A 25,740-nucleotide genomic window follows, 5' to 3' on the forward strand; every position below is an offset into this window, starting at 1 on the left:
CCCAAAGGAGAAGCCTTTGGGCTTGAGACAGGCCCTTTCTGCCATCTCTGTCCCAGCTGCTGCCAGGGATTAACAACAGAGTGTAGGGGAGATTAACTGCCTCCCTTCCAACACATACTATCAGCAGGGACAGATGTGTGGGATTGCAGGGCCATACAGGGTATGTGGGGAGGAGGCTGCTTAATTCTACCCCCAGCCTCCTCCTGCCCTGCAGAATGTCTTCCATCTGTGTCCACTCAGCTGGGGGCTAGGGAGGGCAACACTGCTCTCCCTCACCCCTCTTTTTTGTTTTTTACACAGAGACCAAGAGGCCTCAGTTTAGCACCTTAGTACCTCCGCTGCTTCACGTGCTTCAGCCAAAGCCATAAAAACCTGCAACATAAAGAAATTAATGCAGATCCCCTGGCTAGCCAGCCTTCTAGTCTCCCACCCTTTGCTAAGACCTGCAGGGGCCTTGGTGCCTGCCCACAGGCTTACCCCGTCCAGTGCATGAGGAGCCCTCCTTCCTCCGCTCAGAGATGCTGCTTCATTTGCCCAGGAGGTCATATTCTTTATATATATTTTTTGTTGCACAGTCTCTCCCTAGAGAAACTCTATATATTATTCTAATTTTTACAATTATCTGTTTATATATAAAAGAAAAACTCAGTCAGCTGTTTTGTCCTGTGCTGTGCCCAGTCTGTAGTTTGCTTCTCCGGTGTTGGAAGTCTCATGAGTCCTGCTGGTTGCTCGCCCAGCCTGGTCTGGCCTCCACTCTGAAGCAGGGCTGAGCCTGCTGTGCTCTCAGACTTGGAGCTGTTCCAATAAAGCAGAGTGGCAGAGCCCCAGTCTGTGTGTGGTAGCTGGCGTCGTGGTTGGGGGTAAGTGGGATGCTTCTGAAGGAACTAATCTGAGGGCTTAGGAATTTCTAGGGGGAGCTTTCAGAATCCTTGCATCACCTGCCAGGGGCCTGACTGGTGCTCTTGCCAGACTTCCCACAACCTCCAGCCCCAGATCTCAGAGGATAAGTGGGGATCAGGGTATTGAAGCATCAGGCCAACCTGCTCCTGGACCACCATCCCTGGATCCTTCCAGTCCCAAAGCACACAGTACACAACTTGCCAAAATGGATTCTAACACTTTATTCAGATCAAGAGGTCACAAGCCACAGGACTTTAAAGTGCGTGAAATTCACTGGCAACAAAGCTGCATGTACACCAGCCTCCCCCAGGTCCCACCGCCTTGCTCCATCCATTGCTACATGTGGGGGAGGGGTTGAGACCCGTCATTAAACATGGGGGACAGCAGGGACAAAGGATGGGAATGCGGGAGGAACAGAAGGATTAGTGGTCTGAAACTGGGAAAAGGGGCTTGATCACAGTGATTCTGCTCACTGAGGGGAGTGTGGGGTTATTCCAGCCTCTCAAAGGCTGGAAAAAAAAAACCTTTCACCTATTCCTCCCAGCCAGCCCCTCGCATTTCAGACAGACCTAATCCTCCTCTTCATCTGTCTCTGGTTTCCGCCTATGATTTATGAGTAATTCAGGCCCACAGTCCAGCTTGAGGGTATCCCTGATACACACAATGAACACAAACCACAGCAGATGTAGATTTCAGATTTGTGCTGGGTGTCAGCCCAATGGGGAGGGAGGACGCTTCTGTCAAGAGCTGGCTGGGCAAATGCTGGGTGCAGGGTGCATGTGTGCCCGCCAGTGTGGTGAGAGAGAGTATGTGTGTGTGCAAATCCCTTAGAAGCAGCTAGGCCACAGGGAACCCCACTTTTTCTTTTATGAAACACCGAGTGGAGTGCATAGAAGGAAGTGGTCAGAAGAGACCAGGGGAAGAGAGGCTCTGACTCCCCAGAAAGAGGGGAGAAACCTGCTCCTTATTCTAATACTCCCCAAGCTAATCTGTACCTGCCAAAGTCCCCTCCACCCAGCACAATGCTCCCTATCCGCTGCCAGCTCAGCACCAGCCATGGACACAGGGCAGCTGTTGCTGGCCCCACTCTTACAAATTTCTTCTATGTCAAGTCAGTTCCTCCTGCCTCCCCCAGGAGATGAGACAGAACTGGATGAGAATCTTCCACCCCTTCTTCTTCCCCTTCCCTCAGGAGTGGGCTTTGGGCAGGGACCTCAGAGACCTTAGCGCAAGCTCCACGCCAATCTATAGACTTTCTAAAACAAATGGTTAAAGTGCTTTGCTCTGCATGAATCCCAGAGAGAATGGCACCATGGACAGGAAAGGTGGTCTCCCTGCTTCTTCTCATACTTCCAATAGTCTATACCAGTCTGCCCTGCACATGTGATGCCATCCTAAACGCGTGCAATTTAGCCCCTCACCCACCTCCAAACACATATTGCTAACTCCCCCTTTCCAAACAGCAGGTGCTACAGACAGGAAGGTAGATCAGACCAACAACCTTCCCCCTCTTTAGTCCAGGCCTTGTGCTCACCTAACCCGAAGAGATAAGCAACACCGGCCCCTGGGCCTAGCCTCTATGGGGAACAGAAGGCCTGAAAACTACAAATCCAGCAAACCCAGGTGCTCACACCTTGCCTGTGTGCTCACACCTCGCCAGGCACACCCTCGACACTTCTTCAGTGGAAGCCTAATGCCTGTCTGCAGCTAAGCCAGAGTTTTGGAAGGAGCTGGGGTGCTGGCACCTGCTCCCAGGAATCTAACAGCACTTTATCCATCTATCTCCAGAGCACACAGAGATAGCTCTCACAAAGCCTCCTGGGCCCAAGCTCAGCAGTATAACTACCATCATCAGGCTGGTTCTCCTTCTCTGGCCATGGAAGGAGGCACATAGCTTTCCTTCTCCCAGCCTTGAGCACCTGCACTCAGAACCCACACTCTCAGTGTGGACCCTGTCCCGAGTGAAGAGCAGGTAAGGCAACCCACCTCCCTCTGAGTTGTCTATGCTGCCCACTAGGCTCCAGGGGCCACATTTCATTCAGCCTGTCCCCTCTAGGTCTTAGGACCATAGAGATGTGCCTGGTACCCCCAATTACATAAGGATCCTTGATAGGGAAAGCTAAAATTATAGGCGAACGCTTGTTCGGAACTGCCTAAGTGGAGTCCTGAGGCCCACAGTTGAAAGCTGACACCAAGTCACCCACCCCAGCCTGTGCTCCCTTCCTTTGAGGCTGCAGATGCAGTCTCCCACCCCTGCAACTCTCCCTGGGAGACCAAGCCCTGGCTGCCTGTCTCCCCTCTCACTGAGACAGTCTTATGCCCACTGGACAAAGCTGAGGCCTCACTACAGAGGGCATAGGTGGGGGGTTTCTTGGTGTGGGAGACACAGTGCAGGAGACTTGAGCAGCAGTGGTGTGAGCATGAAAGCCAAGACAGTGCCGCTACCATAAGCGCTGGTGTGGGCCTGGAGGGCTAAAAGACATCGGTCTCCCTCTCGATCCCCACGTACTTGAGGGCATCAGCTTGGCTGTACCTGTCCCAGAGCAAGGAGGAACCAGATTACTCTCAAGGTTCTTGTGATTGAAGGGGGGCGTCCCCTCCCATTTCACTTCCCCTCCTGCCCTCTAACAGCCGTTTATAATGTTTCCACTTCTAAGGCAAGAAACGGTCAGAAGAAACATACAGCCTTAACTGCCATGAGACCCACTCCTTCGTATATACTATCCACACCTAAGCCCCCCAAATCTATTCCAATAGCCACCCCTTCTGCCTCTAGGGCCACCTCCCGAGGACCAGTACTGGCCATGTTACCTGTAGTCAAAGAAGAGCTCTTCACCAGCTTGAATTGCTCTCTTGGCGAAGATTCCAATCCGGTGATCTCCATTTACCATGACCACTGCAAATAGGATAAGAGCAAGGCTAGGTCAACTCCCAGTCAACAATCAGTAGGATTCTGGGCTGATTTTCTCCAAATTCCCAGTGAAAACATAAACCAAATGGAATAAACAGCAGTCAAGGAAAGAAGTTGCCTCTATGCTTTTAGATCTGTTATTTTAGATCTGTTATCTGTAACCTGGTTCCTCCTAGTGATACGGGGAATGAATTATCTTTAAATCCTGTTTGTGGGAAAGTGTTTGTAATGTATTCAGTTAAAAAAAAAGCAGATTATAAAACCGAGAGAAGAGGGGCCTAAAACGATACCAGGCATTAATCATGATTACTGTTGGGTAAAAAATAACTCAGTTATGAGAAAAGATGAACAATGGATGGAAATCATATATATGCAGTATCTATCTACCACCCCACCTCCCAGGTCACTGGGAACCTACCTTTGGCATAACAGTTGGGGTTCACTGAATGGTTTGCAAATCGAATTTTGTTTCCTTTCCGAGTAGCATCCACTACAAAATCTGTATAAAGTAAATCAAGGAAGACCATGAGCACAGCAGGGAATGCCACAGCTTCTTTAGCCTGAATTTAGAATTAATTAAACAAGAACAGAAACAATTCAGTCCATGGGAATTGTGAAGCTCAGTGTCCTAACAGGAGCTGGGGAAAGCATGTGGCCTAAGAATTCAGCCTCACATAGGAGCATTCCTGTGGATCCCTGCCTCTTTGTTTGAATTATGGATTTTCTCTTCCCATGTACTGGGTAGGGAGATTTCTTTTTTTAATTTTTATTTAATTATATTTGCCTTTGTCCACCTTGTTGAGGGTAGGGAGATTTCTGAGGTATAAGTGCTCCTATTACAAACACAATCTGGAAATGGAGGTTCTCCTAAAGCAAGTGAACTGTGGTCCATGGGATCTGTGAATACAATCTTGCCCCCTTGTTCTCTCTGCATCTCTTGGAAGGTTCAGAGCTGATCTGAACCTGTGTTACAGCAAGGGAAATTTGGTATAAAGACCACTTTGGGACAAGACAAAGAGACTCCATACCGTTGTTGAGGTTGAAGAGAAAGCTGGACATGTATTTGTCATAGACCTTTCCTCGTCGATCAGCCTCATCCTGAGAGATGAGCTGCAGAGACAGGCAAGGAACAAACAAATGGGGTATCAGGTTGCCTCCTCAGGGCATAGTACCCTGCCACCAGGAAAAGCTGGGAGGGGCAGTGTCATACATGCGTGCTTATTGAGCACCATGACAAGAATCGTAAGAGAGAGCTCATGTTATGTTGTTCTTATCACTACTCAGGCTGACCAGTATTGCGACTTAAGGGAGCCACCCCCCACTCCCTCTTGTGGTTGGAGTTACTGAAGAGTTGAAGAAGGTGGTTTGTTTCAGGATTGCAAAGAGTTCTGTGGGATTCCCCCCACCCCGCCCCGAGGCTATATGAGAACTCAGCTGAGTTATTTAGAGGTTAATTCAAAGAAGCCTGGCCCACAGAAAATCAGAGTTTATCAGTATCTCCCCAGTAAGAATGTGGCCAAACCTATAGCACTTACCTCACCACAATATTCAGAAATGAATTCGTTCTTCTGCACAGACTCCTTAATGAAGGTGCCCCATCCGGCCACATCTGAGGGGGCCAGCAGCAGGTGCTGGGGAAGAGGGAGCCAAGCCTCAGCCTACAGGGAGTATGTGAGTGAGGGGTGCGTGTGCTACTGTGCACATGTGTGCTGGGGGGCAGGGTGGAAAGAACCAGCAACTATTAAGAGGATCTGAAAGCAGACAAAGATCTAAGCCATTCTGTTCTAGGGGGAGGGAAAAAACAAAAAAGGGAGGTGGTGAAAGGAAGCAGGACACTTTTTCCCCTACCCTGGGGACCTCCTGGACTTGAAGCTATGTGAACCTACTGCTATGTGTGGGGTGAAAATAAACAACTTCAATGGCACATCCACCTCTCTGCTCCTTTTAGTTTGGCCAGCTCAAAGGGCCACTTTTCTAATCCCTCACTGGGACAAAAAACTTTATTCAGTAAATATGTGACTTTATCAAGCATTCTCACAAACCCTCTAAGGAACCAGTGGAAAGAGGATCCTTGGGGCTATTCTTTCTTTTCCACTCCATTATCTGGTGCAGGGTCCTGAGAAAAGGCCTCACCTTCTTGAGGCCACGCTGGATGCTGCAGTTTTTACAGGAAACCACCTTGCAGTCCCAGTGCTCTGAGGCCCCACAGGTGAGACACAGGTCGGGGTCACACTCTCGCACTGCCAGATAGCATGGACACTGCTTGGTATTGCACTGCGTCTTACAGCGACAGCCAGGAAAACGATTCTGACCTGGGTGGGAAGATAAGTGAGGTTAAGAAGAGAAGCAGGCAGACAATGGGGCTCAGGACCAATTCAAGGGACGGCAAAGAAATAAATGTTACATGTTCAACGATGTTTTGGCAAAAAGGGAGAGAAGATCCCTTCCCAACAATCAAACACTCAAGTTTTTTCCAGAGAAAATGGAGTGCTTCCCAACATTCATGCCTGCAAGTCAAAAAAGCAGGTATGTTTGCTATCGTGAATAATGTTGCAAAAAAAAAAAGAAGAAAAAAAGAAAAAGCAGGTATGGACTGTGCATAGTGGCTCATGCTTGTAATCCTGGCACTTTGGGAGGCTGAGGTGGGAGGATCACTTGAGGCCAGGATCACTTTGAGACCAGCCTGAGCAAGAGCAAGACTCCATCTCTGCAAAAATTAGAATAATTAGCTGGGTGTGGGGGCATGTGCCTGTGGTCCCAGCTACTCAGGAGCTGAAGCAGGAGGACTGCTCTAGCCCAGGAGTTTAGCCTGAGGCTACAGTGAGCTATGATGACACCACTGCACTCTAGCCTGGGCAACAGAGTGAGACCCTGTCTCAAAAGAAAAGAAAAGAAAAGAAAAGAAAGAAAAGAAAAGAAAAGAAAAGAAAAGAAAAGAAAAGAAAAGAAAAGAAAAGAAAAGAAAAGAAAAGAAAAGAGAAAAGAAAAAGTAAAAGAAAGAAACAAAGAAAAAGAAAAAAATCAGGTGTGTCTTCTAGAGATTCCCCAATAATGCTTTCCCTCCCCCTAAGGCAGAAAGTACCACAGAGAAAATGAAATCTGTGCTTTTCAATGTAAATCTTCACCATCAAAACAAGTATCACTTAGAGAACAGAATGTATCTGTTCTATGCCATCCTCTTCCTTTACCGGCTGCCCTCCCCAGCACAAGCACCTTTCTGCTGTGGCTAAGATCGATATCTGCTACGGGTGAGGAGGTATTTTCAGCACAACCGCCTGGGCACCAAATTCTGCATGCTCTGGAGGCTTCCCTCAAGCTACTCAGCCTTGAGTGGGGAAGGGCATGGGGGGCAGTGGTACCAAGAAGTGAAAGAGAAGCACCTTTAACCTTTGCTGACATCCAGGCTCCTGTCTCCTACCTGATATTAAAACTCCAGCTATTAAGTGAAAACAGACATACACAGACTGGCAACGGAAAAAGATTTGAATCAAAACAATTTTTTTTTGTTTGTTTTGAGACAGGGTCTCACACTGGTGCCTGGGCATGAGGGTAGTGGCATGATTGTAGCTCACTATAACATGAACTCCTGGACTAAAGCCATCCTCCTGCCTTAGCTTCCTGAGTAGCTAGGGCTACAGATGCACGCCACCATGTCTGGCTAACTTTTAGTTTTTTTGTAGAGATGAGGTCATGTTATGTTGCCCAGGCTGCTCTGGAACTCCTGGCCTCAAGCGATCTTCCCACCTCAGCTTCCCAAAGCACTGGGATTACAGGAACCTGGCCCCCAGATTTCCATGTTTCTTAACTCTCCTCTGGAAGGCAAAGTTGGGAAAGTAACTAATTCCTGCATAATTGCTACTTTTAGAATCATGAACCTGAGAATTTTCTAAAAATGACTTTTCTATATCTTAAGCATTTCTTTTATTTGAAGAATGCCTAAAGCACAGCAAAGAGAGTATCAGAAAACCCATAAGCACCAAAGGGCACAGGAGGGTGGAAGGCTAGGGTACACCAAGGCTGACTGTTTTAGTAAACTACAGGGGAGACGTAGCATGCTTACAGTCTGGGTTGCACTGGCAGAACTTCTCGCAGAAATTCTGAGTCATGATGCAGGGGCAGGTGCTGTCACAGGGGCGGTCTGGGTGGTCACAGGGTTGGTAGTTGTATACTTGTGTAGAAGAGTTATCTAGGAGAGAGAAGAATAGAGCAGGACACTGCTGTAACCCTGCTTGCTGGCTGCCCTCCCCCCAAGTGTCCAATCACCCTGATTCAAAGGAGACTTGTTCTAACCATCACCTTGGACACACATTTAGCACTTGAAGTGACAAGATGTCACAGATAACAGGTGTTTATAAGGTACGACAGGGTGATCTGCTTTGTGGGAAGGGTGTGGAGGTGGTCTGGGACAACAAAGCAGATAATCTAAACATTAAATGAGATCTGGAACCTACCAAATGTGACACTAGGAAATTCAGAGACCACAAGGTCAGAATGCTACATCTTAAGAGGTCTCAGCTGCAGTGAAAAGCTGAGCTGTTCTCAGCTGCTGCAGAGAAATGTGCAATGTGCGGAAGCAGTGCAGGGTCAGCACGTGCAGCCACAGGCGGGGTAGGGTGAGGGACACAGGGTGAGGCCTCAAACTGAACTGCTGAAGAATGCCCTGCTGGAACCTACCTTTCTTCAGCTGAATCTTCCTGCAGTGTGCAGCCCACAGCCTAAAAATGAGAGAAAGGATGGGTCTGGGTCCTGGCCCTTGGGAGCTCTGCAGATGCAGGTAAACGACAATGTGACTTGCTCTGAGGGACCATAGTTTGATGACAGGGGTAGGGAGAGTATCTCCCAAATTCCTCAACAGGAGGACCCTACTTTGGCACACAGAAGCTAGAGTCCATTCTAAATCCCACTGGCCTATGCTATGAGATTTAAACTTAAACACAATCCCCTCCCAAACAAACATAAAAGGATAAAATATAAAATACAGAAACAAAATAAAGCCCAACCCTATATGTCTATCATAATGCTATTGTTTTTCTTTCCCTCTCCCTCTTCCTGCTATGGAGGTAGAGATGTGGGGGAATTTCAAGATGGGGAGGTGGGAAGGCCTTTCAGGAACCTTCTCTGCATGAAAGAACTCAAAGGGAGGAGCCACAGAGACTTCCTTCTGGATCTAGAACTGGAGTAAGCTCCTTCCTTGGATGGGTGATAGTCATTAGGGAACAGAGCTAGGCAGAGTGCCAATTTTTTTTTAAAACTCCCAACCTAAGTAAAGGCTAGCTAGAAGACAGTGTTATTATACAGCTTAGAAAAACAATACAAGTGCCAAAGCACAAAGAAAAGGACTCTGGTCAGAGTTGAGAAATGGGTAAGGTGGTAACCGACCACCCAATGAGGAGAAATGCCTTCAGGCTGGAGCCATGAGGCAGCTCACATCCTACTGGCCAGAATCTTCAGTGGAAAATGGAAAACTAGACAGTTAGTTCATAGTCCACTGCATCTGGGGACAGGGGAAGGGCTGGTCCATGGCACAGGCACCCAGGGACACTGAGAGGGGTGGCCCTCTGCTGTGTGATGCCAAACGTACACAGCCTTGTGCCGGGGCTGACGAGGGAGGCAGATGGAAAGTCCCAGAGGAGGTCAGCACAGGGAAAAGCCTCACTATAGGAAATCCTTTGTCCTTGCCTGTGCTTTCTTTTCTTCTTCTGTGAGGGGTTCATGAGCTCGTCTGTTGGTAGCTTCAGGATAAGTGATTCTTTGACTGCAAACTGAAAGACCTGGAAGAGAAATCCAACATAGCCTGTCTCTACTTCTTGAGGTGGTCAGGTAAATGGCCTTGCTTGCCAGGTGCTAGGCTGGGGAGGGTTCTGGAGAGCTCACAGGCAGCAGAATGAGCATCTCCCCAGTCAGGAAGAGACAGAGAGCCATGGTGAAGTTAATGCCTAGTCATTCGTCCTGTCTCAGAAAGGGAGAAATACTGAGCAAAGTAATACCTTCCCTGGTCGGCAGCTACTGCTTCTTTCTACCAAGCCACAGGTAGAAGAGTGGGCTGATTCTTACTTAACTATAGTATCCGCCCTTTTTTAGGAAGGGCAACTTTGTGTGCCTTGGGTAACTGAGTGTAAGGCACGCCAGGAATGTTCCACTGGGCCAAACACTAGCTCCCTCTGCTGGTGCACAGATGTCAGGGCCCTGATGGTTTCAGTAGGACGGCATTTCAGGAAGGCTGGTTCCCCATCTTTCCTCTCTGACAGCACTCACTTTTAGCTTTTCCTTTTTTTTTTGTCAGCTACAGGCCCTCTTGGGATTCTGTGACAACTACAAATCTTCTCAGGAAAGTACACTTACTCAAGAATATTTCTGGCATACAATTCCATACACTTCAAGCTGAGAACCTGTGCTTGAGGGAAACAGGTGTGAGCTCCGAAAAGAAAGCAAAGGGCACTTCAACTCACAGTTCTATTCACTGTTCTAAGTAAAGGAAGCTTTAAGAAGAGGCCACAGAGACTCCTCTAGAAGTTAGGGAGCTGAGTGAGCATGGCTCAAGCACTGGAGCTCTTTTCTTGTTGGACAGATGGGTCCCCACACCTGCCTCCCTGCCTGCTCTTCAGTCTGCCTCCTCCCTGCAGCCTCTTCCTGCCTCCAAAACATCAGTGGCTGCTGTCAACTGTTTCTAGTAATGCTACCAGGGAGAAGGGCAAGGTCTGGGCCCAGCTATTGGGGTGGTAACTGGAGACCTAGTGATAGAAAATGTGGAGACTAAAGCAGCCGAGGAGGGAGCAGCAGCTGCAGAAGCAGGAATATGCGAGCAAAGAGGGTCTGCAGAAAGACTGGGAGTCCTTCTAGGAAAGGGGCACACATTTAGAAAGGCAGTAGGAACCAAAGAAAGAAGCTAAAAAAGTGTAGGATCATCCAGAAGAGTTCAATGGAGGGCAGAGAGAGAAATAAAAATTCAACGAGGAGAGCAGGCCCCATGCATTATGAAACCCTGTATTTGCAGAAGGGCCCATGAACTCACTGTGTGGCCCAGAGCACAAGCTCATCAGAGACTGAACTTAGGGCAACTTCGCCCCAGACATACAGCCCTACAAGATGGCAAAGGGTTAGACAGAGCAACAGACAAAAAGCGGGCCCAAGTTTGTTCTGCCACTTTCAGACAATACCTGCTTGCATGTCTTAGTCCCCAGAAGCCTGGCTATTGAACAGAAGTTGTTGAAGTAGGTACCATGGAAGACTCGAAAAAGAGATTCTTCAGCCCCAGTCCATTCCACGGGTTCTGAGGGTGCCTCTACTACACAGAGCTGAGGTGGGGCTGGACTAGACTTCTGTTTTGTGGGTGTCTGACAGCGAGAGTTAGCCTCTAAGAGGGGAAGAAATAACAGAAACAGAAGAGGGTAGAAGGCGGTTGTCATTAGTATTTTGTTACAAATTCAGAAGTACATCATTCTACTTTTTTTTTTTTTTTTTTTTTCTTTTTTTCTGAGACAGAGTCTCACTTTGTTGCCCAGGCTAGAGTGAGTGCCGTGGCGTCAGCCTAGCTCACAGCAACCTCAAACTCCTGGGCTCAAGCGATCCTTCTGTCTCAGCCTCCCAAGTAGCTGGGACTACAGGCATGCGCCACCATGCCCGGCTAATTTTTTCTATATATATTAGTTGGCCAATTAGTTTCTTTCTATTTATAGTAGAGACGGGGTCTCGCTCTTGCTCAGGCTGGTTTCGAACTCCTGACCTCGAGCAATCCGCCCGCCTCGGCCTCCCAGAGAGCTAGGATTACAGGCGTGAGCCACCGCGCCCGGCCCATTCTACTTTTAAAAAGGCAGAATAGGCTGGTCTGATGGGAGTGGATTATCAGACCTTATTAACATTAGTGTCACTAAAGTTGGTAACCAACCCTCCACTGCTAGATTTGACTGGTTAAAAAATAAGTAAACACTAGCACTCTGGGAGGCCGAGGCGGGCGGATTGCTCGAGGTCGGGAGTTCGAAACCAGCCTGAGCGAGACCCCGTCTCTACTAAAAATAGAAAGAAATTAATTGACCAACTAAAAGTATATATACAAAAAATTAGCTGGGCATGGTGGTGCATGCCTGTAGTCCCAGCTACTCGGGAGGCTGAGGCAGGAGGATCGCTTGAGCCCAGGAGTTTGAGGTTGCTGTGAGCTAGGCTGATGCCACGGCACTCACTCTAGCCTGGGCAACAAAAGTGAGACTCTGTCTCAAATAAATAAATAAATAAATAAATAAACAAACAGGCCAGGTGCGGTGGCTCACGCCTGTAATCCTAGCACTCTGGGAGGCCGAGGTGGATGGATTGCTCGAGCTCAGGAGTTCAAAACCAGCCTGAGCAAGAGTGAGACCCCATCTCTACTATAAGTAGAAAGAAATTAATTGGCCAACTAATATATATAGAAAAAATTAGCTGGGCATGGTGGCACATGCCCGTAGTCCCAGCTACTCAGGAGGCTGAGGCAGTAGGATTGCTTGAGCCCAGGAGTTTGAGGTTGTTGTGAGCTAGGCTGATGCCACGGCACTCACTCTAGCCTGGGCAACAAAGCGAGACTCAGTCTCAAAATAAATAAATAAATAAACAAACAAATAAAACTTTAGGCTGGGTTCGGTGGCTCATGCCTGTAATCCTAGCTCTCTGGGAGGCCAAGATGGGAGGATCACCTGAAGCCAGGAGTTTGAGACCAGTCTGAGCAAGAGTGAGACTTCATCTCATATTTTAAAAAAAAAACCAAAGTTTTTAAATTAAAAATCAATTAAAAAAAGGCAGAATAGTTAGGAACAAAAATATTCCTTGTCTCCACAGGTGAACCTGTGGAAAGAATGAATAGGAATTTGTTTTGTTGTTTTTGTAGGGTTTTTTTTTTTGCTTTTGGGGGGATTTGTTTTCTTTTTTGTCACCCAGGTTACACTGCAATGGCATCATCAAAGATCACTGCAACCTCTAATTCCTGGGTTCAAGGGATCCTCCTGCCTTAACCTCCCAAGTAGCTGGGAGTACAGGTGTACGGCACTACACCTAGCTAACTTTTGTATTTTTTGTAGAGATGAGGTCTCACTCTTGCTCAGGCTGGTCTTGAACTCCTGGCCTCAAGTGATCCTCTCGCCTCAGCCTCCCAAAGTGCTAGGATTATAGGCATGAGCCGCTGCACCTGGCCAGAATTAACAATTTTAAAAAGGTAGTAATGTCAAGTGTCAGGGTCTGAAGCCTGGGTTTACCAGAGTCCTTGCATGGAAAGAAAAGATCTTCATTTTCTGTTCACTGTACCTGAAGAACTGGATGCCCAGTCATTGCCTGTGTCCCGGTCACTGTCCCCTTCTTTAGTCTCAGCCACAGCAGAGGCTGAAGTGTTGGAGCAAGAAGCACTGACCACATGGTGTCTTCTCCGGCGACGACCAGAGCACTTGGAGCGGGGGTTGTGGAGCATGGCATACTCCTTTGCTCCTTCCTGCAGTGGGCACATTACAGACAGGACTAGGAGCAGGCCCACAGCCACCACACCGATCCCATCAGCACAAACCTTCATTTTCCTCAACATCTGCACTTATGTGCAAAGATGGGCTTTTTTATTATTGTTCTCTGCCAAATAAGTGTGGTCACGTAATAATGACATCCTAAAACTTACAAACATCCTAAACACACATCCTAAAACTTACAAACATACGCTGTTTCACAAAAGAGTTGTCCTGTAATCTTGAAAAAGATATAACCTATGCATCTGTATGTCTTCAATTTTCCAGTGAATTGTATCTAAAATTTATTTGCATGCTAGCCATTTAGTATTGGAGAACATGTTTTCCTGAAGATGACAAAAGGAGGTTCAGAGAGGGTTCCAGTCCAGCTTGAGAGTGAGTATACAGCTAATAGTTCCAGACCTGGCACAGGAATCAAGGGTTCTTTGTCCCCAGGCCACTTCTCTTTCCATTCTACCATGCTGCCTCTGTTTCAATGATAAAATGTGCAATCCTTAGATGTGTACAAAATTACTGCTTAATTTTAAAACTTCCTCCCAAATTTGAAGAATACTGTTTCATTATTATAGCTATGCTTTTTTTTTTTTTATATCAAATAACTATCACTCAGCTTAATCACAAATATCGTCTCAACAGACTTGGTTCCCAAAGACTTCTAGCTGTCTCTGAAAACTACATCTATTTGTAAAAAAATAAGGGTTTACCACCACTAAGGATATTCAGAATAATATACTGTAGGGCCTAAAGGAAATTCCAAAAGAGAAGTTTTGAAATTCAATCTAAAATTTAAAAAAATTAATTGAATCTGATATTATGTGCCTGTGCTACAGTATAAAGTACACAGCACCATTTAAAGTATTCTTACCTAAAACATTTAACATAAATAAAATCAAGCCTTCACAGCTAATTTCTAGGTTATAGGAAATAGAGGATAGAGAAATAAGTTGAATGACACCATGAGAAAACAACAGACAAACCTAGAACATGGGTCATCCTATGAGACAACCAGCTTGGAACTTTTAAAAAGGAAACAAAAAGTGATGAAATTATTTGAGATTTAAAAACAGTAAAAAGAGGCCGGGTGTGGTGGCTCACGTCTGTAATCCTAGCTCTCTAGGAGGCCGAGGCGGGAGGATCGTTTGAGCTCAGGAGTTCAAGACCAACCTGAGCAAGAGTGAGACCCCGTCTCTACTATAAATAGAAAGAAATTAATTGGCCAACTAATATATATAGAAAAAATTAGCCGGGCATGGTGGCGCATGCCTGTAGTCCCAGCTACTCGGGAGGCTGAGGCAGGAGGATCGCTTGAACCCAGGAGTTTGAGGTTGCTGTGAGTTAGGCTGACGCCTTGACACTCACTCTAGCCTGGGCAACAAAGCGAGACTGTCTCAAAAAAAAAAAAACAAACAAAAAAAAACAGTAAAAAGACATAATAACCAAATATGATGTCTAACTGGATGATCTGGGCTTGAAAAAAAATCACAAAAAACATGGCCAGCTGCGGTGGCTCACACCTGTAATCCTAGCACGTTGGGAGGCCAAGCTGAGAGGACTATTTGAGGCTCAGAGTTTGAGAACAACCTGAGCACCATCATAAGACCCTGTCTCTATAAAAAAATTAAAAAATTAGCTGGCCATGGTGGCTGTGCCTGTAGTCCCAGCTACTTGGGAGGCAGAGGTAGGAAGATCACTTGAGCTCAGGAGTTTGAGGTTGCTATGAGCTATGATGATAACAAGGCACTGTAGCCCAGTGGCAGAGTGACACCTTGTCTCAAAAAAAACAAAAAACAAGAAACAAACCAAAACACAAAAACAGCTATTTTTGGAACAGCTGAAAAGAATTAAATATAGAATGGATAGTAGAAGATATTAGAAAATTCTTGTTTATTTTCTTAGGTGTAATAATGTGGTTATATAAGAGACTGTACTTTGAGGAGATGCATGCTGAAATAGTTAGCAAATAAACATCAGAATGTCTGCAACTTATTTTCAAGTGGCTCAGCAAAAGATACACATACACAAATACATGGGTAGAACAAATATGGGAAAAAATGTTATCAAATCCAGGAAACAGTTATCTTTCAACTTCTCCACATGATTGAAAATATTCTTAATAAACAGTTGGGGGCCGGGTGGGTGGCCTGTAATCCTAGCATTGTGGGAGGCCAAGGAGCTCAGGAGTTTGAGCTCAGGAGTTCGGGACCAGCCTGAGCAAGAGTTAAGACCCTGTCTCTATTTAAAAAAATAGAAAGAAATTAGCTGGATAACTAAATATATATATATATATATATATATATATATATATATAAATTAGCTGGATAACTAAATATATATATATAAAACTAAATATATATATATATATAAATTAGCTGGATAACTATATATATATATATATTTAGTTATCCAGCTAATTTCTTTCTATTTTTTTAAATAGAGACAGGGTCTTACTCTGTCTCTATTTATATATATATATATATATATATATATATATATATATATATATATAAAATTAGCTGGGCATGCTGATGCTTCTCTGTAGTCCCAGCTACTCGGGAGGCTGAGGCAGGAGGATTGCTTGAACCCAGGAGTTTGAGGTTGCTGTGAGCTACACTGATGCCACAGCATGCTAGCCCAGGCAACAGAGTGAGACTCTGACTCAAAATAAATAAATAAATAATAAACAGTTGGGAAAAACAGTTCAGCATTACATTTAAATATGTACTCCTATCTAAAAAGTAATAAAAGAAAAGCTGTGCATATATATCTCTGTTACATACACACACATTTTGAGCACTGGCAGCATCCCTGGAACACATGCACAGGGTCCCAGCATGACTACTGTGAGGAGAATGTCCTTCTGACATACAAATGCTGGCATGTTGAAGTAACATGGTGTAATTAAAAAAAACATGGAGTAATGAGAAAAACATGGACTATGGAGTTAGCCCAAGGCTTGAATTTCACTGTTGCCACACTACAGACTTATTAACAAACTTTGGGTAAGACAAGGTATGCTAAGGGCCTGGCATGGTACTTGGCATATAGGAAGGAGTCAATACATGTTAGGGAAAAAATCAGTTGGATAAAGTCTGTTTTACTATTTATTCTTTTTCTATTACCATATGGCCCATTTTCCAAATGTGTACCCAATAGCACTTGACCATCTTTCCTTCTAAAGATGGTTACAAAGGTAATTGGCTGTATAATCTAATTTTAATCAGTGTCAGAAATTTTATCAAGGTGCTTTATTCTTTTTTTTTAAGACAGAGTCGCCCTCTGTTGCCCGGGCTAGAGTGCTGTGGCATCGGCCTAGCTCACAGCAACCTCAAATTCCTGGGCTCAAGCGATCCTCCTGCCTCAGTCTCCTAAGTGGCTGGGACTACAGGCATGAGCCAGTATGCCTGGCTAATTTTTTCTATATATTTTTAGTTGTCCAGCTAATTTTTTTTTTCTATTTTTAGTAGAGACGGGGTCTCACCCTTGCTCAGACTGGTCTTGAACTCCTGAGCTCAAACAATCTGCCCGCCTTGGCCTCCCAGAGTGCTAGGATTACAGGCATGAGCCACCATGCCTGGCCAAGGTGTTTTATTCTTTACCAAAGCTCATCTGATTGTGTAGAAAGCCCAATCATGTCTTTGTCAAGTCCAACTGACCTATTACCTTCTAGCTCTCTGTATACTGCCTCCTCAAAGGTATTCAGGACAATCTATGCTGCCACATAAGGTCTGTCCATCAGGGAAGGGTCCATCTGGTTGATCACAATAAGTCAGCAGCATCTTCATGTGCTATTCCTTTTACAGTTATATCAGCAGTGGTCCCCAACCTTTTTGGCACCAGGGACCATTTGCATGGAAGACAATTTTTCCACAGACCAGGGAGCGGGGGGATGTATTACATTTATTGTGTACTTTATTTCTATTATTACATTGTAATACATAATGAAATAATTATACAACTCACCATAGGTTGGGGACCCCTGGTTATATGCATTTAATGGAAGACAGCTAAGAAAATTGAGTACGTACCCCCCCAACACACACATACACTCTGCTGCATTTCTAACAGTACAGTTTCAGACTCTGAAATCTAAGCAGATGATATTTAGAGGAGGAAAGCCTTTAATGCTCTTCAAATTACACTCCATTAGACTAACTTCATAGTTCTATTGTGTCTGAGGAGCTCCTTGAGAGCAGAAGGCATGTTTTATTCGGGCTCTATGACCTCTGGAGTACTATGTACTGGCTCACTTGGTTTGTGTTCCCAGGGGCAGAAAGCCCAAGAACCATTTCCTGCTCAATTTTCAAAAAAGTTCACAATGCCACAACAGTTTAAGAACGTACCAGCAAAAGGAAGCAGTCTGTGCCACATGGTTCTGGTTCAATCTTGATTTCTTTGTTCTTACGTTTATAAACATTAGGGGTGGCATGAAAAGCTGGAAAACAAAAACTGTCCTGTTTCCAACAGTCTATTCACTTGACAGGATGGGGAGGAACAAAATCAAATTAGGGAACTACTGCAGGAGATAGAATTCAATATAAATAGCTACCATCAAGGTACACAAAATGCAGTCATTTCTGACATCGACACAATCCTTTCAAAGCTAGGAGGTACTGAGGGACAGTCATGTTGCTGGTTACTCTGTCCCTATCATGCAAAGCATGTTGCACTATAATTGAACAAATGAAAATAGAATTGGCCCTTTGTAAAACCATCATCACATCAGAAGCCAGGAACTCTGTATGATAAATTAGAACAAAGAGAAGGAAATGGTGGCTGGGGATGGAAGAGAAGAGAGCATTCCAAACAGAGTAGCCCCACTCACGGTGAAGGAAGCAGTCGTATTTAAAGCAGCGCCGGCAAAAAAGTGTGTGGAAGGAGTGCAGAGACTGCTCCCGCTGCACAGACTTGGCATTGGGACCATCGATGTTGGGTGTGCACTGAGGGGGAAGTGCATTGGGGTCTGACATCTCTGTTAGCTCTCGATACCTATTTAAGAAAAAAGAGATAAAAGTTCCTCCAAAGCAATGTCTCCACTGAGGAACTACAGTTTGGGTACTGACAGTCATCCAGGTACAGTTGGCCAGGGGAGGATGGGATTTTTCATGGATCTGATTGATGAAGGAAGAGTGTATAACTAAATGGTACATCGTTGTATTAATAATTATACCGGGCTGGGTATATGTCAGAAAGTAAGGGGAGGGAAAGATTTGATAAGCACGGTGCTGGAGTAACTCCCCAGAAAAATGGCAGAGTAAAAGTTCTCTGCCCAGACTTACTAAAAAGCTAGTATACAATGATCCCTAATATAGTAAAGGATATTTAGATGTCAGTGAGTAAGCAAGAAATAATCAAACTGCAGGCAAATCATAATGCACTTACCATAAACAAGGCTTTTTACTAACCAAAAAATAGGCTTGAATAAAAGTTTTGTCCAAGCACTCTGTATATGGGCACAATTTTCCCTACCTCTCCTTCATGTCATCTGGGACTCCATTCTCAGGGAACATAGAGGCAATTGCACTGAAGATCATGTCATTTGGGAACTGTTTTTTGGAACTCTTTTTGTTACCTGAATTGGAAATGACAAAAACAAACAACAACAAAAAACCCCTGAGTGTGATTATCAGAACATGCAAACAAAGCTGTTCTTTTTTCCCCTTTGTCATAGCATTTTGAATTAGAGCTGCTTTGTTTGGAGATATATAAAGATCAGTGCTACCTGGATTTATCTCATATAGGCTACCAGTAAATAAGGAAGTCAGAGTTGTCTACATATTAACAACAAAATCCATAGTCCCAGTTAGCATCTGGAGGTGAAAAGAGGAGTTTTCATGGAGAGATCTGAACACAGAAGAATCCTATCATACTGTGGATACAGAAGAACAAGACTGATACTGTAACTATGTGATCATGAGACAGAGACATTATATTCCTGGACATATAATATAATTAAATGATTAACTATTAATTATTAATGACACAAAATATTCATGATATGATTAAATAAAAGGGACTTAAAATTATATATATATAAAAATTGGTATGATCCCAACTTCATATAACATATATAAACATATTGATTTTTATATGTACAAATTTTAAATCTAGAAGTATATATTAATGCTGGTTATTCCTAGGTAGTAGGATTATAGGATAATTTTATTTTCTTTTTTATAACTTTGTATGTTTTCCAAACATACTACTTTTATAATTAGAAATGAATCACAATGATTATTCTATATGCTCTTCTACTTTCTCATTCAACTAAGTCACAGCTATCTTAAGCTATCAGTTAATAATAAAGTTTTCCCATTTTAAGTGGATGAATGAGAAGCACCAATAGCCTTTAATAAGCAATAAACCTTTCCAGTTTTCCTGTCTTCCCTATCCTTGTCACTTTCAGAATAGAGTAAGGAAGCAGTGCTACGTACCTTCAATTGCATGTCGTTTTCTCTTTCTTGTTACTGGCAGATCTTCTTTGCTGTCATCCTGCTTTCCATCTGAGGTATCATTGTGCCCTTCCTCCTCCTCATCTGAGTACTGATTCAGGGCATCTACCAACTCCAGGAAAACAGCATCACTAATCAGGACAGATCCAGGAATCATCTCTGAAACATGGGGATTACAAGGATGAGCAGAGATCGCTTCATATTCCATTAGTTCTCCTAGTCCGATTTCTTATATTCACCCGCAGCCTATATAGGTAACATGTCCATTTTTATATGGACAATCAAGGAATTAAAATAATTTGATTAGCTCTCACACCTTAACACTTCCCTAGAGTATGGAATCCAGTTAGAGGCTTTCTTCTTGTTGGGTACTTCACGTCCTCAGTCACAGGTCAATTTTGTATTTATGGTTCAACATCTCACAAAAGTGTACAGACCTATACTTATATTAATAGTTCAAAACCTCACAAAAGTATGTAGTCCTATTAACATATTTATGGTTCAAAATCTCACAAAAGTGTGCAAACAATCACAAGTAGAAAAAAAATCACAAGTAGGACAGAGAAAGAATAAAACTTCACTTAGTTTTGCTGCTGATGGGTCAGTAGTGACTTCTCTAAATCAAAAGAGCATTTTTTTCCTATAATCATACTTTATGGGGCTACATTGCAATTTATGAGAAGGCTTTGAACACTAGAGGGTGCTGCGGATAAATAATGAATTTCAACAGCATCCACAATCATTAAAAGAGCAGGTGGGGCTATTGGTTTGCAAATCCAGGGGGAGGCTCTCCTCCTCTTCCCACTTCTTATACACTGGTAGCCTTTTCTAGAATTACAATTAAATCCAAATGATTTGCTTTTAGGAAATCCAGGATATTAAAACCAACTTCTGTGAGATCCAGGGGATAATGCTTGGATCAAAGAAGTAAGACAGGGATGTTATGTTTATTGCCATTCTTTTTTTTTTTTTTTTTTTAAAAAAATATGGAACGCTTCACGAATTTGCGTGTCATCCTTGCGCAGGGGCCATGCTAATCTTCTCTGTATCGTTCCAATTTTTAGTATATGTGCTGCCGAAGCGAGCACTATTGCCATTCTTAGAGAAAGGCTAGCGAAGAACAAAATGACCTTAGATAGGCTTACGGAAAACTCCTATGATTACACTTATTTGTACAGTGAATTTTCTCTCCAGCAACTGATTACTGTATAATCCTTTTATGACCTGACTCCTTTTAAAATTTAATTGGGGTATTTTTAATATAAAATTTTAACTCCCAGCCATGTGATGACATTAAAATAGTCTTCAGTGAGTACCCCATGGGGCAGAACATAAGCAAGGCTATGAGGTATTAAAGAGGCACTATGCTAACAAAGTTCTCCCAGAGAGCTTGGCACTACCACCTTCTTCACCGTGGACTTTCCCATCGTAGTTATTGATCAGCTCCTCAATAAAAGTCTCATCTTCTTCTTTCACTTCATCTCCCATGTAGGGAATATTGCATAAAACTGTCTCATCTTCTACCTGAAATCAAACCAGATATGATTCATTCCATGAAGCCACTATGCATCTCCCCTTTCCTGTTTAATGGAAACTTTGCTGAGCTTTTTTTACTTCTTGAGTCTCCTGAAAGTGCTTTTGGTCACAGAGTTTCCAGCATTTTTAAAAACTGGCCATTTTAAGGAAACCTCAAATGGAAGGGGCAATGCTACTCTTAGAGAAAAAGTCAGTTTAGGTGATGATATTAACTACCAAATTTTTAGTTTGATACTAACAATATTTCTACCAACACGTAGAATTTGATAGTACATTTACTCTTTACAATGCTTCCATCTATTATCTCATTTTATCCACTAAACATCTTTGTGAAATAGGTACAAATATCACCCAAACAACAGTGTAAAAAGTCTTTAATTCTAATTGTTTTCATAAGTAGAGAGACAGATAAATGAAAATGAAGGCCTCCAAGATTATGACCTGCAATATAACTAGAAAATAAACTGGGCAACCATAAAATGTATGGGTATTCTACAAAATAGACTTAAGACTCCCCATTAATAAAAAAATTATGATTACAACTCATGCTAGTCATACTCAGTGGTTACCTACAGTCAATCACAAGATATTTTCTGGCAGTAAATGACACTAAAGGATTTTTTTTTTTTTTTTTACGATGGGGAGTGCCCAGCAGAGAATACAGTAATTCTAAAATCCCCCAAGTATCAAGTAAAATTATTTCAAAGTTTTATTCTAAGAGATGATTCCCTTATGTAAGCATGTACCCTATTCTAATCAGCAGTATTGCTATCTGTCACCAGGCAAATGATAAGCAATGGCAGTTTTCAGAGAGGATGATTATCAGAACCACAAATGATGCTAGCAGGAGTCAGCACAAAGGCCTAGATAAAACGACTGAGTACCCATGTACACGTCTGTTATCGCAGTTGTTTTCACAGCATCTTGCCTTTGGAGAATTCAGAAAGGATTGCTCCATCCTCAGGGAGCTGAGAACCTGCTTAAGCCTCATGTGTCTGATTTAGCCTGCTTTTAACTGTACATAATGTTACAAAATTGAGCCAAGGTAGTAAGAGAAAATTAGAGTTTTGCCCAATCTCATTCATTCAAAAAAGAACCAACACCAATTCAGCAGTATACTTCAGAGAGCACAAAATCGAACAAGTTAGAACAGATTGCAATATGTATTTTTTAGAGTAAGTAAATTAAAATATGATTCTGCCCTGCATGGCCAAGCTTTGTTAAGTACTCTGCCAATCTTTACCCTCTGAGGAGCTCTGGCATATAAATATAAGTGCTTTTAGTACATACCATGAAGTTCTGCTGGAGAGGAGACCAGGAATACATAATGGGGACCAATGCAACTGTGTTCAGAGACCTCATTAGCATATGTTGGCTTGAAAATCCTGGGAAAATACTCTCTATGGTACACTGAAATACAAATGATGACATGGAGAGGGAAAGGAAGATACACAATCCAAAAGACAGTTGCAGTTTCCTTCCAAAATGTTGCCAGTAGCCTTCTTACTCTTATAAATTAACAAGGTGAGGGTTTTTGTTAACATCAGCTCCTAAAAGGAAACCCTAGACTGTAAACCTGTGGAAAGTAGGAATTGTCTCTTTCTTTCTCTTTTATTTTTTATTAGATGGGGGTCTTGCTATGTTGCCTACCCTGGTCTCAAATTCCTGGCCTCAAGCGATTCTCCCGCCTTGGCCTCCCAACATGTTGAGATTATAGGTGTAAACCACCACACCCAGCCAGATTTTTAAAAGTACAAGTCTAGAAAATACTGATCTGATCTATCATCAAGACATTTTTTTTTTTTTTTTTTGAGACAGAGTCTCGCTTTGTTGCCCAGGCTAGAGTGAGTGCTGTGGCGTCAGCCTCGCTCACAGCAACCTCAAACTAACTCCTGGGCTCAAGCAATCCTCCTGCCTCAGCCTCCCAAGTAGCTGGGACTACAGGCATGCGCCACCATGCCCGGCTAATTTTTTTTTCTATATATATGTTAGTTGGCCAATTAATATGTTTCTATTTATAGTAGAGATGGGGTCTTGCTCTTGCTCAGGGTGGTTTCGAACTCCTGACCTTGAGCAATCTGCCCGCCTCGGCCTCCCAGAGTGCTAGGATTACAGGCGTGAGCCACCGCGCCCGGCCAAGACATTTTTTTTTAAGAGACAGGGTCTCTCTATATTATCCAGCCTGGGCCCAAACTCCTGGCCTCTGGTGATCCTCCTGCCTCAGCCTCCTAAATAATTGGGACTACATGCAAGAGCCACCATGTCTGGCAGGAACTTTCTCTTATGCATTTCTGTATCCTCTACAGAGTCCAGTGCAGTGCTCCCTATACTCAACTGACGTTTATTTCAACTAAAACTGCTGGTCTCCTGGGAGTGTTTACATAGCAGTAAAGGGCTTCTGAAAGTCCTGTCCTAAGAGATGAGGATGAAGATGAGGAAGTTTTCCTAAAGACTTAAGCTTTATGACAGGGGACATCAAGTCAGCTGCACAGGCAATGGGAACAGTACAGGGGGAAGCAAAGTGGTATAGAAGTTCTATTCTACTTTGGGAAAGATAATTGCTCTCAATACACTATCTGCTTTTTATGTTTTAAAAATATTATCTCTTTAAGAAACTAGAATGCTCTTTTACTTATTTTTTTAATTTTATTTTTATTTTATTCTTTTAAGACTACTCAAGTACAGCAGTGAAAGAGTGGGAAAAGAGTAGAATGAGGATCTATACGCAAAGACACTACCTCTGAATCAGCCTAGAATGTACTTTTAAAATTTACAATAAGGGATGTCCCTTTGATCAATATAGTCCTGTCCATTACCCAGTGAACTCCTTTGTCAATATTAAAATACTTGAGGAAATTAGCCAGGCATGGTGTCACATACCTGTGGTCCCAGCTATTCAGGAGGCTGGGGCAGGAGGATTGCCTCAGCCCAGGAGTTGGAGGCTGCAGTGAGCTATGATGACATCACTGCACTCCAGCCTGGGCAAAAAAGCAAGACCTATCTCCAAAAAACACTCAAAAAACAAAACAAAACAAAACAAAAAGTATGTGAGGAACTAAAGAAGGCACACAAAAAGGTTTCTTTAAAGCTTGGACACAGAGCCCAGGGAAGTAGACAGTAAATGCCTTGTTTTCCTATGAAAAACTCAGAGAACAATAGGTTAAAAGGTTGTTCTTAAAGCTACAGATTTACTATTATAATTATTCAAAGTTGACTATAGTAGCCATATCCATTATCCTTACTTTTTTCTAACAGGTTACAAATGCAAAAAAACCGTAAGCCCATGGAAGACAGGGAGGCTGAACTTAGACACTCAGAAATACCTTTTTGAGAAAAGGATGCCCACTCACAGGCTTCATCAGCTGTACAGGTTGGACACGAAGCTTCTTCCATTCTTCATTGAGGATTTGGGTTTTTTCTTGAACCTTTGCAAAATTTGCCACATACAGAGCCTAGCAAAGCCAAGGAAAAGATGGTTAAGATTTCAAAATAAGAGTTGAAATAAAAATTTCAACCCCTGACATTGCATCAATATATTGAAATATATAACCCTTCACTTGGGAATTATTTTTTACCTTGGCGCCCATATTTGCCTGAAGCCGTTTAAGTTGTCGAAGTCGCATATATTCAGATTTCACTTTTCTTTTCCAATAAGTGATACATTTGGAAGTTGGAGGATTTGGTATATCCATCTTGTTGTAATCTAAGACAGAAAGAGATAAGAAATAGCATTTTATTGCCTGGAAATGAAGCACTCCTCAAATCCAAAAAAATTGGGTCAATTTATACTTTCATTCCCATTAAATTTACTCATTAAAACATAAATTTAAAGAACCCAAATGTATGAGTTCAATAAAAAGTTTCAATTAAAACAAGATTTCACATCAGCAATTTCTGGTCTGATTATCAAAAAGCTAAACCAGCCAGCTGTGGTGGTGTGCACCGGTAGCCCTAGCTGCTCAGGAAACTGAGACAGAAGATCACTTGAGCCCAGCAGTTTGAGGTTGCAGTGAGCTATGATCATGCCATGCCACTGCACTTCAGCCTCAATGACAGAACGAGACCCTGCCTATATAAAAATTAAATTAAATTAAATTTTAAAAAAGCTTAGCCTCTGTTCTCTAAGTATCTCACTTTAAATTTAGCACTCAAGAAATTTTCAAGGCTGGGCGAGGTGGCTCACGCCTATAACCCTAGCACTCTGGGAGGCTGAGGCGGGCAGATCGCTCAAGGTCAGGAGTTCAAAACCAGCCTGAGCAAGAGCAAGACCCCGTCTCTACTAAAAATAAAAAGAAATTAGATGGACAACTAAAAATATATATAGAAAAAATTAGCCAGGCATGGTAGTGAATGCCTGTAGTCCCAGCTACTCGAGAGGCTAAGACAGAAGGATTGCTTGAGCACAGGAGTTTGAGGTTGCTGTGAGCTAGGCTGATGCCATGGCACTGTAGCCCGGGCAACAGAGTGAGAC

At 43.4% G+C, this 25,740-nt stretch overlaps 2 protein-coding genes and 1 non-coding gene across 7 annotated transcripts in view; 1 reads left to right on the plus strand and 2 right to left on the minus strand.

Annotated features, from left to right (window-relative positions):
* The window catches only part of RAMP2 (receptor activity modifying protein 2), a 147,428-nt gene that overhangs the window by 100,912 nt on the left and 20,776 nt on the right, over positions 1-25,740 (plus strand). The window lies entirely within an intron of this gene.
* EZH1 (enhancer of zeste 1 polycomb repressive complex 2 subunit) overlaps positions 1,107-25,740 on the minus strand; it is a 33,291-nt gene continuing 8,657 nt past the window's right edge. For 2 of the 5 annotated variants that reach the window (XM_012743179.3, XM_012743177.3), the window contains 19 exons: positions 24,845-24,972; positions 24,593-24,721; positions 22,560-22,679; positions 21,137-21,257; positions 19,716-19,892; positions 18,751-18,853; positions 18,107-18,270; positions 17,625-17,716; positions 13,079-13,259; positions 10,969-11,165; positions 9,491-9,582; positions 8,486-8,526; positions 7,872-7,997; positions 5,945-6,123; positions 5,347-5,442; positions 4,840-4,921; positions 4,230-4,310; positions 3,712-3,796; positions 1,107-3,433 (listed from right to left, as the gene is read on the minus strand). In XM_012743179.3, coding sequence (XP_012598633.1) covers positions 3,373-3,433; positions 3,712-3,796; positions 4,230-4,310; positions 4,840-4,921; positions 5,347-5,442; positions 5,945-6,123; positions 7,872-7,997; positions 8,486-8,526; positions 9,491-9,582; positions 10,969-11,165; positions 13,079-13,259; positions 17,625-17,716; positions 18,107-18,270; positions 18,751-18,853; positions 19,716-19,892; positions 21,137-21,257; positions 22,560-22,679; positions 24,593-24,721; positions 24,845-24,961 — 2,244 coding nt within the window. In that variant the 5' untranslated portion in view covers positions 24,962-24,972 and the 3' untranslated portion in view covers positions 1,107-3,372. Of the gene's footprint in view, positions 3,434-3,711; positions 3,797-4,229; positions 4,311-4,839; positions 4,922-5,346; positions 5,470-5,944; positions 6,124-7,871; positions 7,998-8,485; positions 8,527-9,490; positions 9,583-10,968; positions 11,166-13,078; positions 13,260-17,624; positions 17,717-18,106; positions 18,271-18,750; positions 18,854-19,715; positions 19,893-21,136; positions 21,258-22,559; positions 22,680-24,592; positions 24,722-24,844; positions 24,973-25,740 lie in introns of all 5 variants that reach the window. The other 3 variants (XM_012743173.3, XM_012743171.3, XM_012743180.3) reach the window with 2 other exon arrangements.
* Positions 20,714-20,821, minus strand: LOC142862242 (U6 spliceosomal RNA). The gene has a single exon (XR_012913318.1). It is a non-coding gene; the product is annotated as a U6 spliceosomal RNA (small nuclear RNA).

The sequence above is a fragment of the Microcebus murinus genome, chromosome 18, assembly GCF_040939455.1.
Source record: "Microcebus murinus isolate Inina chromosome 18, M.murinus_Inina_mat1.0, whole genome shotgun sequence".
NCBI lineage: Eukaryota > Metazoa > Chordata > Mammalia > Primates > Cheirogaleidae > Microcebus > Microcebus murinus.